Raw genomic sequence first — 14,409 nt, forward strand, 5'->3', positions numbered from 1 at the left:
CGTCACAGACCCCCCCCCCCCTTAAATAGTTCCTTGCAACAAGCACGTGTGAGTACTGCAATAGTTTAAAATACTATAAAAACAGGGTGTCTAGTATTTTTTAATTTTGAAAAATTCTGATATTTTCCTGATTTTTCCTGATATTTTATAAAAAATTCCAGATTTTTTCATTTTGAAAATTCATGATATTTTCCTAATTTTTCTCGACTCCTGGCACGGTAGGCAAATAGCAGTAAGACTTTCTCCGCTGAGGAGATTTGCGTAAGAAAAATTCCTCATAAAACGTCCGATTCTCCGCGATTTTCCTGATATTTTCCTGATTTTTTCCTGATCGGCCAAAATTCCTGATATTTTCCGGGTTTTCCGGTTTTTCCTGATGCTAGACACCCTGAAAAAGTTTGACTCCTTCCGGTAGGTATTTTATGGGGTTAAAACTCACGCGACATGATCTGTAAGAACGTTGGAAGCCAGGACGTTGTACTCGCGGTCCTCCGTGAGGCTGGCGAGAGTGGTTTCGATCTCCGTGTTGAGCCTGTCCAGTCGGGCCATTGCGTGACCCAACCTTGGAGCTGGTGCATCCTGCTCCTCGTTCCAGATGTCCTTCTCCACTTGCAAATACGAGTCCAGAAGATTTTCGCCCATTACTTTCGTCAATTCCTGAAATATATTTAGTTGCGCTGGTCACAGGATCGTGGTTCGATGCTTGATTCTCGTAGATTAGATAATAATAATGAGATCCGTCCAAACAGCAACTTCCTACGTTGAATATTGACCGAGATATCGCGCGTTGAAAAATGTGGTTTATGACGTCATCAGCCGCGGTAGTGAGACCCTTGGTTTCCTTATCACCTTGATTTCATCCGAGTTAGTAACCAGTGCAAATATGTGCCCACCTTACTGGTAAAAGCAAGGTGAAAGAAAGCAAGGGTGTCACTACCGCGGTGGATGACGTCATAAACCGACTTTTTCAAAGCGCGATATCTCTGTTAATAATGAACATAGAGAGTTGCCGTTGAGACCGATCTCAATATTTTTAACTAATCTACAAGAATCAATCATCGAACCACGAATCTGTAACCAGCGAAACTGGCCCATTAATTACCACGTATGAAATTTTTGATGTATGGATTGTCGTTGCTCTCATAAAAGAACGTAACTAAATTTCAATGTTGCCAAAATGTCCCTCGCAAACTGAATTTTTACGAGAAGAATCGTGGGAAAATTCCTAGCTGAAACTTTTACTGATTTTTCTTCCGATCTTATGCAAAAATCACAAGCATTTTGAAAGAAAATTGCATGGATACATCCTTGTAATAAATTGAATTGTTTGGATCTATAATGCAACCTTGAATCTGATGGGGCATAGACCTATTGAATTAGGCATATAATAATGTTTCTATCAGAGGAGCACCGGACGATATTATTGTCGAAATCCTGTTTCAGATTGGTCATGAGAGACAAGTTTTCTTAGTGTCTGACTAGTCGAAAAACTGAAAACGTTTCTCATATTCCAAGAGCAATAAAATTGATACAATGCTGATTGACAATACAATGCTGTTACATCCAGTTTCACAAGCGAGAAAAAATTGAAGGCGCAATGGATTTCTTAATGCCAACATTAGGATACAACTATTCGTGCTCATAGGATGTCCGCGTTGCATACACGCAAAATTGCAGGCGCTCTGAATTTTTAACTGTAGCGCCTGTCCTGCTCACAATTATGTATGCTTTTAAGACGTCCGTGTTGCAGAAATGCAATCTGGCCTTGTAATTTGGGCGAACTGCGCATCATCTTTGCAGCGTTGCTAAATGGTTATAGTTGCTATACCAAGAACAATGATTTGCTAGAATAACTAATAATGGTGCAGAAATATTATGCAGTCAGATGTGACTCGCAACTAGCGCTTATTCAGCTCCTGGTTATCATAGACACATATGAAAAAAATTTCAGAGTTCAATCAAGCAAATAAACATTTTCAATTCAACGGGAAAAGACCGATTAATTATGTGATACTTAAGTGAATCCGTACATATGCCACAAATATTTTTTACTATTACTTACAGATTGTGGTTGTTGGTTGCTCGAAGCGCAGCCCATATCATGTTAAACACATTTCTTAAGCGAGGTTTTCGAAGCGTGTCCAACTGCCCGCTGCTTACCATCATTTCAGATAATTGTATAGTTCTCTGAATGCGCATCCATTTCTCTCTGAAAGCACAATCATCATACCATTAAAGACTGATGAGAAATCCACTTGTCGTATAGGTACAACTGGTTGATGTATGTCTGCCCCCACCGGCCTGGTCTATGACAGGAGAACAAAAAATTGTATTCGGCGTTAAGGTGGTGCGACGCCAGAATATATTTGTTTCTAACGATGACACTCATAATATTTCAGCGCTTGATTTGAGTTCAAGAATCTCAACAGAACAAGGACAGATGTCATTTTTGGATGACATGGAAAAAGAACATTGACAGGTCACGATTTGAAAAATCATGTTTTGATATTTGTTGCATTCTTTTCTCAAGCATCTCGAGTAGGTACACACAATTTTGTTCTGCTTTCGAGGAATAACACCATAAGACGAACCTCCATTGAATTTTTTTTTTTCTTCGGCATGAGGAAAAACGACGAAACTTACCCTTGACCTGAGAATTCGCTCTCACAATGTTAGGACGCATAATTTTTCCGAAAGAATGTACACTCCTCCACTAGAGTTTCGATACTTTGAGACTGAGAGTTCTCCCATCTAATGGATTCAGTATTATGTTTCCCCATCCCGTTGAATTCCATAGCTTTCCCGAATAGGTGCCCTATCACTGATCATTGAAAAAATCATGAGTCTCCATAACAAGGTCATTCCTGATTGAATGGACGAGGAATTTTCAACGCCCCAACCATAAACCCCCCTCAAAGTTTACCTCCCGTCCGTACCCACCCCAACCCCTTCGATTGAGTGCCCTTGCCATTCCATTAATTACGCACAGTGTTATCGACAATCTAAAATTCTCGGTTCATCGCTCCCCGCTTTCCTTGAGCTTGGCAAGGTTCACAGATTGCCGCAGTTTTCTTCAATACACATATCGTCGCTCCTCCGGCGTAAGGGCCGAACTCAACTTCCTTGAGAGCCCTGGTTCACATATAAGTCCATGCTTTCTGGGGCTCATGTGGAAATCGAGATACGCCCTTACGTTAGAGGGGCGACGAAATATGTATACAACTAGGATTATTTTTGTGCGATCTGGCAACGTTAAAGTTGAGCCCTTTGACTGTCCATCAAGGTCTCGTCTTGACATACAAAGCGTCTTCCTCAGGGTTGCCGAAGTAGCACTCTTTGCTCAAGCATCGATGAGTAGGTACACACAATTTCCGTGCTGCACTCAAGGAAAACCACCATTAAGCGGGGTCGAACTTACATATTTAGGGCCTGAATTTTGTCTGGCGCGGGGGCCCTTACCAGCAAATACCTTAAGGGGAGAGGGAGGTTTCCAAGATACAACCCCCCTCAACTAGAAGGGAGATGTTAGGCAATATGAAGATAGTACAGATTTACCTTTAAAAAACATGATTTTAAACAATTTTGAGGTGTCCAGTTGCACAAATGACATAGTGACATAGTGACAAGTGACAAGTTCGAAATGTTATAAAAATGTTTTAGAATTTTCAAAAATGTTGCACCCCTCAGAATGTTGCGCATACCTAGGCCGTAACCTATGTAGCCTAATGGCACATCAAATCCGGCCCTGCCATTAAAGTGAACTGTTATTAAGTAAACGAAAATCAAGGAATTTAAGATTTTTTTGTTTTTTTGGAATAATGCCTTTAATTAAGAAGCATATCGATGCTTTCCGAGCCGTTTGCGAGGTGTAGACTTCGTTTCATGCTTATTTGTTTTTTCTGTGGAAAGCTACTCGCCGTAATCCCTTGATCTCTGCTAGCAGAATAGTCTTTAAGAATTCTAAGCTATTAAGGTTGGCTTGCTTCCTATCGAAAAAATACAAAAGGAGCAGAAATTTTGAAACACCGTAATAGCGATACGAGGTTATTCCGCTTTTCGCTCATCGATATGAAAAATATTTACGGAGAAATTGCAAAAACGCGTACCTCGATCACGTAGTTTCAAAATCTCCGTGCTCCTACTTCATTCCTTAAAAGGGGAGCGAACTAACATCATGACTTGAAATTTTCACAAAATATTTTTTGCACAGAGGAGAAGAATTACTGAAATTTTCAACAGTAATTTTCTCTGTAGAAAATAAATTATGACAGGAAGTTTGCAACGCCGTACACCGAGGTACGCCTTTCTGCAGTTTCACCGTCGCTAATGAAAAGGAAGCTGAGGAAAGCTGAGGAAAAACGCTATGTATGAGCCCTCCACATTTCCTCCAATAAAAAATGAATTTACTTGGAAATTTATGAATATCCTTCTTCCATTTTTTCAGACCAGCTCGTTTGCAATTTAATCCATGTAAAAATTTCAAGGAAAAATATGCATAACTTTCCTCAAGAACGTATGTTTAATCCGGGGGTTTTTGAAATTCCCTAATTTTGATACAGCGTTCTTCCTTAGCAGTACAGCAGTATTTCCTGGATATTTTACCGGTGCTCTCGGTAATAACGTTGTAGGATCCCACATCAACCCGGCATACTAATTAAGGTGTCCATGATGCTCTCGATAGAAACAGTGTTTACCAACAATGTTAAGTATTGTTTGATTCTTTCATGGAAGTGTGATCTGTGTGCGATCTGTGTGCTGCACGATATATGTAGCCAAAGCACGGAACCACGTATCTCCATTGCGATGTTCCAAAATTTCCGCTCTTATTTTATTTTCCGAAGAGAAACAAGCCAAGTTTATAGCTTGAAATTTATACAGAATATTCTGCTATCCGAGAAGAAAAGTCCAGGTAGTTTTCTAAAAACGTTGACAATAGTTTTCCAAAGAAAAAATTAAGTATAACAGGGAGTTTGCAACGTCGCTAATGAAGATACAGTCGGTTTCACACTTCGGCCATCGATATGTCATGGCGAGAAGGAAGCCACTGCCCACTGGGTACCCCGTCTTGCTTCTTCTAAACAGTGGGTCGAGTCAGTTAAAGCGGTCGGACATGAAATTTTTGACTAAAACTGCAAATTTTGATGTTCATTTTGTCACATTTTAAATTTCAGGGGACGCTTTCGGAAGAAATTTTACAAGGAAACCAATGAAACCTCTTCTAGAGCTTCGAAGTTTCGTACAAACGAAGTTATAAGCATTTAAAGTTTCAAAATTTTGTCCGACCGACTCGGTCCACTGTGCGGCAGGTCGGACCAACCAATGCTAGTGTGTCACGCTTCTGACATTGCGCCTTCATATTTACGCGCATGCAACGCGGACAACCATAAAGCACGAATAGTTGCAGCGTAGCGAGGCGTTGTAATGAAATGGGCTCAACGTTCGGAAACTGCAACTAAAAACCATATCACTGATGCTTGAATCACAACAGTATTTAAATGATTCCCTTTACTTCATTATTTGAAAAAAAAAATATCTGCCTGAATATCTTTGGATTAATATTAACGACTAAAGGGGAGCTTCAGTGATTTATTGAATGCTTCACGGCAAAGTATTCGGCAACCTTGCAGCCTCTAACTTCGCAAATTTTTAAGCAGGGTCAACGCTCTCTACATATCTGCGTAACGATCGAAGCTCATTTCATACTTGCGGCTAATCTCTTTTGTTGGCTGCTATCTTGCCTTACTCACTTCACTCCTTCCATGTTAGCGCCCGACCCTGTTGTGTAGAGAAATGTGCTGTCCACCCATTGGTAGTACTCAATTTAAGTACTCTGTCGATATTTGGGAGCAATATAAAAAAATAGAAGGCCCTCTTCGCCTGATGGTTGAAATTTTGGGGTGGGGGTGAAGAAAAGCGAAGGGAGAATCAAAGCGGAGAGTATACGGAGAAAAATTGACGGTCAAAAAATGAAAATGGAAACTAGTAAGTTATTTTATCCACAGTTGGCTGCAGGTGCTTGGTACAAAGTCATAAAATACCTAACAGAAAAAAAGTTACTTTAAGTCGAAGAAACGCGACCAAGGCGCGAATCCTACAAAAACTTTTGTTCGCGGGCGCACAGTGGATCGAGTTAATCAGAGAGGTCGGACACAACATTTTTGACTAAAGCTGCATATTTTGATATTAATTTCGTCACATTTTGAATTTTGAGGAATGTTTCCAGAAGAAAATTTTACGAGGAAACCAATGGCGCGACTTTTAGAACCTCACAATTTTGTATAGACGGAGTTATGAGCTTTTAAAGTTTTCAAATTTTGTCCGACCTCTCCTATTGTCTCCATCCACTGCGGGGCGTCTAAAAGTGAGGCTATAACCTTAATTTTATGTCTATTTATCGCTACTTAATGGTTTGCACCATATTCGGGATTTAATTTCTCGATATTTACGAAGACAGCTCTTTGGTTTCAAATATTAATGCCGCGATTTTTAATTGTCTTTTTTACGGCCATCCGCATTTAACAGTGTCCAAAATTATTATTGAATCTAATTTTTTTTGGCTATGCTTTTCCCTATTTTTTTTTTTTTTATCAATCCTTTACCCCATCTAATTCTCTCTCCTACACTGTTCTCATGCCGTTTAATTTTTATTTTGACGAGTTGACATGAATTGAAATGCAACATTTCCGTACGTGGACTGATTACAATACTAGTATAATTCAAGTACACAAAGATCGTTGTACAATTTGAATTGCGTCATACATTTAAAACTAACGCACTCGTGTCTCTTTGCAACATAAGGCGCGAGTTTCCTTCGGAGGATATTCACTCTCGATCCTGGGAAAGTAGCTTACTGATAGTCCTAACATAGTTTAACGGATGGACTGAATGAAACTGATTGAGATGATCAGAGTCACGCGGATAAAAATGAGTTAGGAGTAGTTTCGAGTTAGGTTAAGTTAGGCAGTGAAGCCTAGCCCAGGTTTTTCACACGAGCAACTATTCACTTTTGAAATAGAGGGGGGGGGGGGGGGGGCTGTTCCGCACGTCAAATACAAAAACGATGAAAACTGTACAGTTTGATGCCAAAAACTTTAATGGGTATATTGGTACTGATTAACCGGTATCCATCGGTTTTTCTTTCCCTCCATCAAAATTTACTTGATCATAAACCGATAATTCATCGTAAAATGGTGACCATGAGGGTATATTGAGACGGCAACACCCTCTCTCCTTCTCTCTGAAATGTTGACACGTTTCTCTGTTATTTCGATGCATATACGTATATCCAAGAGTCACCAGTTAGTTCCTAATCAGACGATGAAAGTTGAAAGCTCATATGTAGGGGCTTAGAGGACAAGGCGCATAAGTGCAGTTTTTGAAAAATTGAGGTCTTCATGATTTCAAGTAAAACTAGTCTTCATGTATATTCTGTGAAAGATTCGCTCCCAAATTCCGATTTTTAAGCATCGAAAAGTCAGTTTGAACTTTCTCTCCGCCATAAGGGTCCGTGTGATTCCGAAACTTCAAACACATATTTCTCGAAATAGTATGAACTGCACTTATGTGCCTTGTCCTCCAAGCCCCTCATATGTAGGGGGTTTCAGCCGAGCTGCTAACGCACCTGAAGCTTGGCGCCACCGCTAAAAGCCGCGCCTGATCTCAGCGTATTATTGACGGAGCTGTCACGGTAGAGAAGCCTGTCTTTCTGAGAAAATTACGAAGGGCTCAGCCGTGTCCTGCTTAGTGCCCCGAACAAAATTGAAAAAGTCGCCATCATTTTGGATAAGCAAAAGTTCTGAGGGAATCTTTGTTTTTTATTATTGCAGGGGTAAACCCTGATAAAAATTACCATATTTTTTGCGGGGAGTAAATGATACTATTTGGCGAAATGATTTACGGACTTCTTCCCTTGCATTAGATTGACGAGTCGGAGTAGGTAAGGAATTCTGCTGATATCAATTGATGAGATAGGTGCAAAAATGGCCCAAGTGGCAAAATCGTGGTTCCATAAAGCGTCCAGTCCACGTACAAACTGGGGCTCTCAAACTGGCACTAATTCTTCTATTTCTCAGCCATTTCTACACGGAATGCCTCGAAAATTTCAAGATCTGATCTGTGATGTATCCCGAACACATCGGTCACCCTCAAAGATCGTCGGGCCGATGATCTTTGAAAGGCAACAGTCAACAGTTCCATCGATGAGCCTCTTTGAGGCCCCTAGTTTGTAGGTGGGCTGGACGCTTAAAACAGAAACTAAATATTTCGTTATGGTACTAGATTGTTACATTATCAGGTGTATCATTGATTGAGTTCAAAAAACGTCATTCCATATTTTCAAGTTCAAGTTGGCACGATTTAAATACAGAAAAATATTTTTGAAAATGAGAAATAATAGAAATAGAAAAGGTTAGTGGACTCGGGCCAGTTTTGCATAGAGTGACTAATGTGAGAACAGGGCCGGATTTACCCACTTGCCGCCCATGGGCCGCTTGTATTTTGCCGCCCCTTCTCATTCGTTTTGAAACATCAATAAAAACCATCAAGTGAACGTGCCGGAGGGAGAGGGGTGCGTAAGACGCGTTCACTCGCGTTGGACACATTTTTTTGCGAAAGCTCTGTCAACAAAACTAGCAAACATTCACGGAAATTGGCGCGAAAGTTAAGTTCCATAAACCTATCTCTGTGTGGACAAGGCCTGCCATTTCTAAGAAATGAACGAAAAAATTATGAAAGAACAAACATAAATGTGGTTTAATAATTTTAACTTCCACTGCCGCGCCGCGCCGTGCTAATCGCACTATGTTTGACGCAATGCGTGAAGTATTCCGTCAGTATTGTAGGCGCTATGCGTTACACGTCGACCGCTGCTGACCGCACTGCATTTGACGCTATGCGTGAAGTATTCATGCGGTCTTTTAGGCGCTAATATATGTTGCATTGCATGTCGACCGCCGCGCCGAGAGCTTCCCTTCTCATCTCAAGTCTTCATCTTCTTTGCTCTTTCCAGGCCAAGTTGCGTGTTTGGTTTCTCTCAAAACTATAGACTAATTAAATGTGCTGTCTATTGTATCGCCGCAAAACGACAAAATTAGAAATTATTACATTCTCAGGAAATGAAAGATTTTATCGCCTTTTCTCGTTTGTAATTTTTTTCATTTTAAAAAAAATTGCAAAATTTGCCGCTCCCTCAATTTTGCCGCCATGGGCCGCGGTCCACCTGGCCACCCCCTTAATCCGGCCCTGTTTGAGGATAGTAAATTTTGCGTTTAAATGCTTGATACTCGAGTCGTTTTTGCATAGAATCACTTTTAATCTATAAAGGATGCAAGTAGGGGCTTCTGAGTAAAAAGAAAAATAAACGAGAGAAAACGGTGAATTTTTTTAACAAAAAGAATTTCTATAAAAATTGAAAATTTGTCCACATAACAATAATAACAACAGTATGTGCAAGTTGAGAATTTGTTCTTTGCGAAAGGGGCCCCACCCCGCTCGAACCGTTTTTGAACTTAACTCCTCAATTAGATCGTGACTGTTATTCGTTGAATCCCAACTACTCGTAAAATTGGCTGAATTTCCACTAATACAAGGAAAGGTCAAAGAGTTTAGTAGAATTGGACTACATTCTGCAATTTGGAACTATAAATTTTAGCCCGGTTTTAAAACAACGTATGTGCCATTAGTTTCCCTATGCACATAAGTGTTTTTCCAAAAGAGCCAGAATTTATAGTTCCAAATTGCAAAATGCAGTCCAATTCATGTACTCGTTGTTGGTCAACTGTGACGAGGAAACTTTTCGAGTAAAGATCGAGCTGAGATCAGGGCTAATGTTGAATCTGCGATGATTGATATCCTGTAAACGATATATTCGCCGCCTTAAAAAATTTAATTTACAAATACCTTCTTATAGCGATTGTTTCTATATTTTTTGTAATATGGAAATGCCCCCTGGTCGGACGAATATTGGTCGGTCTATTTATTGTAAAAATTCCCGTAAGATGAGGTTATACCGAGAATAGCTCTTGCTTGAGAGTAGCTGAAGCTCTTGCATGTGTCAGGAATTTGCGATTTTAGCACCGAGTCTTATACTAAATTTCGCGAGAAACACAATAATGCCATTGTTTTTCTCTGAAATCAACTCCAAAGCTCAATAAAAGCTCTTAGAGTTGAGTCTCTATAATGGAGGGAATATCTCACGCTACCTTGAGAGTCCACCTCTATACCAAAACAAACTCTCTATGCAAAGATAGGAAGCAAATACATTAACAGGGTTGTCCCCTTATTTGGGACTCCAAAACTGAAAACACTGCAACCCTGCTAATGTATTTGCTCCCTATCTTTGCATGAAGAGTTTGACTAAATGTGGAGGTGGACTCTCAGGGTAGCATGGGATATCCTTTGCATCATGGCCTCAACTTTGAGAGCTTTTTCTGAGCTTTGGGGTTGATCTCGGAGAAAAACAGTGGCACCATCGTGTTTCTCGCGAAATTTAACACAGGAATCTGTGCTTACTTCTCAAACCCCTCACGCACGCGAGAGCTCAGTTCGACAGTTCCACTCCCCGCCGCGCCTACTCAAGTAGCAGTGATCACGAAAAGTTGCGATTTGATCGCAGAATGTATCGCAATTTTATCGACGTCAATTTATTACAATATTGCATTGCACATTGCGATCTCATCGCAAAAATTTGCAATAAAATCGTGATTTTATCGACAGTGATCATCGCGATATTATCGAACGAAAAATCGTGATAAATTGAGAGGAAATTTCGATTTTCTAGAACACGATTTTACAAAGATAAAATTGCGATAGGATTGAGTATAATCGCTTGGATGTAGATGATTCTAGTGATTTTATCGCAAAATCTCGTAAAAATTCGTAAAAAAATCGCAATTTTTTCTTTAAAATAAGCTACTTGGGTATCGAACGACCGCTCCATCATGTGTGTTCCATTATTCGTAGGCCGCACCTGCACCAATCTACAGTTCCTATGTCGTTGGACGATGAAATTTCCAATGAAAACGTACCGTCCCAAGTAGCAGTGATCGTGAAAAATGGCGATTTTATCGGTGGCAATTCATCGCGATATAATCGAATAAAAAGTTGCGTTTAATTGCGATTCGGCGATAAAATCGTTAGGATCATCAACATCTGAACAATTATCCTTAATCTTGATGAATAAAATCGCGATTTTATCGCCCGGCAATTAATCGCTATACATGGCGATTTAATCTCGATTTTATCGACGAAAATTGATCACAATTTTTTTGAACAAAAAATTGCGATCATGCATAGCGATTTAATCACCATTAATCGCGATTTTTCCGTTGAAAAATGCTATATGGGGTGGAGACAAGGCCTAGGATATATCCTGGTCAAATCCCAGAGAAACAGGGGCAACGGAAAGGCCCCAACGTTTGCCGAAGGAGAGTTCGGCAACTTCAGGTGGGTCTTGTTGACAAAGGCTGAATGCGAGCGAGCATACGATAACAGCTCATCCACAAATAAACACACGCCTACGCCAAGAATCTGGGTCAGTCGGTAATCGGGTTCACCGCGGGGGTTGCTCGTTTTATGAGGCAAATCCACCGCTGACCAGCCCTCGGCTCGGAGGAGCGCCTTCAATAGCTGTAGCCGGCAACACCGTTGACACTGGAATACGTAACGTGTTTATGATTACATATTCGACTGCTCAGAGCCGTGTGCCGTGTGTGTAAAGTCAAAATTACGCCTCAGCTCAGCACGACCGAGTCACTTCCCTCACGAGACACGGTATGAACTTTTCAAGGGGATAATTGCTCCTTGTCTTCCCTCACGCTTCGTGTGCTAGTGCCCCTCGTTTCGAAATAATCAAATCAACCCTCGGTGACCCCCCGAGAATAACGGGGGCGAGGCATTTACCTCGTATGCTCCCAAAATCAATTGAGTTATTCTTCCCTTTTTTGCGAAGAACCGCCGAGCATATTATATCCGTCGCATGCAATTAGCCAAATCAGATATTTGGACGTATTTATGCTAAAAGGAACTAGAAGGGTGTGGGAAAGATGGGGTGTGCTTCTGCAAGTTGGACAAGGAACAATGTAAATAAAAATGGGCGTGATTCCTTTTGGGGTTTTGGACAAAACGGATTTGGCATACCCTGGTAAAAATTGGCAGTAGAATCTGTGTTCCAAAATATCGTAGACCTACAGCCGGCTGTAAGATTTCCAATAGCTTCTATAGCCGGCTACACAATTTCTTATAGCCTTTTATAGCCGATGGCGATTAAGCAACAGCCAGGCGATAAATTGTATGCTGAACGTTACTAATAACGGATACTAGGACTAAGTGAGTTTTTGGAGTACTGCTCTCTTTTTGGCCCGTAGTATCTTGATTTATTTTGCGAGGAAAGCTCCGTACTTTTGATGGATGCCTGCCATTCCTAATATATTAGAGCGCCTTCAGTTTCGTATGATACTGTGCAATACCTGTGATGTGAAAAAGTTGCTTCAAACGCCGTGGCAGGCGGGCAGCCAGCGCGAAACACGCATTGGCGCCTACAAACCTAACAGGTATACTTCACGCGTTGCGCAATGCGTGAAGTATCACTGTTAGGTTTGTAGGCGCCAGTGCGTCGCCGCTCCGCTTTGTGTTAGGATCTAATATTTAATCCGGCGGAGTCAGCGTTATTCAACTCATGATTTTGAAATGTTTGCACATCCTGTATGGATTATTCTCATTTTAATTGATGAAAAAAAATACGTATTAAAGGAAAATATAATGTGTGTTTTGTAAAAATTAAGGTGGTTCCGTATCAAACTTAATGATTTCCAAAGCACACGAATTTCTACACAATTTCTTATAGCCTCTTATAATCGATGGCGAAAAAGCAACAGCCAGGCGATAATGTGTAAAGCCCGGCGATAGGAACTATAGCCCGGCTGCATATTTTTTTTTCGCTTCGTATAGCCCGGCCGTATGGTTTTCTCCGTATTCTACAGCCAGCTACATGATTCGCGGTAGCCTTCTTTAGTCGGCTATAAGAATTCTCATGGTATTTTGAAACGCAGCTCTTATCGCCAATTTTTACCAGGGTACATCTAAAGGAACTAAGCGCCAAAATATAGAAACCTTCCACCGCATGGCCTCTTGGCGACAGGTGGGAGCTTTTACTTTCTGGGATTCAACAATTCCTTTTGGACAATTATAAGGGAGCAATAGTCATCACACTTATTTTGGATGATGAGCTTCGGATGACGTCATGAGCCAAATAAGTCTCCCAAACTTTGGCTTGTTTGCAAAACGAAACTGCCTACACGTTGTTAAACATCAACCATGTAGGTAAGTCAACAGCAAAATGCTGAAGTCCCGAGAGTAAAAGCTTCCACCATTGCGCCAAGATACTAGTGGAGGTCTCATTGTCTCTGGCTAACTCATGAGCTGTGCGCAAGTGACAAGAGCGTTGTGGACAGGGCTTACAAGTTAAAGACTCAGATCTACTGATCGTTGCCGCTGACGTCACTGACGCTTTATAATTCCCATTCATTTTTACGGTCTTCAACTAACGAGCACACCTCTTCCTTCCCACCCGCCTCTGCTTCCTTTTAGTATAAATACGTCCATTTTATCATGTGCCTTGGCAAAAATTCAAATTTTGACAATTTCTGAAATTTTGTATCTATGGCCAAGAGGTCACGAGTTTTCAATATTTTGTGAAAAATTATTCGGTTAATCTACGGACTCATCTTATATCTTTCTCTTTAAATGCATCTCATAAATTTAAGTGTTAAATTTTTAAAAATTCTTTATTTTGCTGACAGTGTCAAGATAAATTTTCGTTCAGGAGCTAAAAATTGTTAAATTCCAGTGCAATGGAAGAAACCTCTTTGTGATTAGGTGATGTTCAGTTTTCGATGCTAAACGCAAGTTAATTACTCATTTGTACTACATTTTGTAAACACTTTAAATCATAATTCGAATGAGTCATAATGATATAAGCGTTTTAATTAAATCGTTTTTAGAGCTTGCAATGCAATCACCTGTGTTTTTCTCAAGTTTTCGAAGTTTGACTTGATCTAATAAATCCATTTTTTTTTTACTTTTAGATGTTTTTCTATAATCAAATGATGCTAAATTAGCTCATCTAAGCTGTGGTGCAACTATCTTGTTTCATTTTTTTCTATCCAACGGATATTTTGCCTCCCTTCATCACAAACGAACGCGTCCAAATTGCTGGGGGCAACTATTGTTGCTCCCAAGCCGCTCACATTGCCTCATCGGAAATTGAAGGCTACCTGGTCGGCGCCACAAGCTTTGAAATTGAAGGTAATCCGAATAATTAAACCGAATGAGCATGGACAAACTGCTTCAAGCAACTATTACTGCTCCTATGCCGCTCAAATTGCCTACCTACAATATTGCAGGAGAACTAAT

General features: G+C 40.5%; 1 protein-coding gene across 2 annotated transcripts in view; it reads right to left on the reverse strand.

Moving 5' to 3' along the window:
* The window catches only part of synr (BH3-only protein sayonara), a 28,211-nt gene that overhangs the window by 11,421 nt on the left and 2,381 nt on the right, over window positions 1-14,409 (reverse strand). For both annotated transcript variants that reach the window (XM_072300124.1, XM_019057105.2), the window contains 2 exons: window positions 2,063-2,209; window positions 440-657 (listed from right to left, as the gene is read on the reverse strand). In XM_072300124.1, the coding sequence (XP_072156225.1) occupies window positions 440-657; window positions 2,063-2,098 (254 nt within the window). In that variant the 5' untranslated portion in view covers window positions 2,099-2,209. The remainder of the gene's footprint in view (window positions 1-439; window positions 658-2,062; window positions 2,210-14,409) is intronic.

This window comes from Bemisia tabaci, chromosome 4, assembly GCF_918797505.1.
Source record: "Bemisia tabaci chromosome 4, PGI_BMITA_v3".
Lineage (NCBI taxonomy): Eukaryota > Metazoa > Arthropoda > Insecta > Hemiptera > Aleyrodidae > Bemisia > Bemisia tabaci.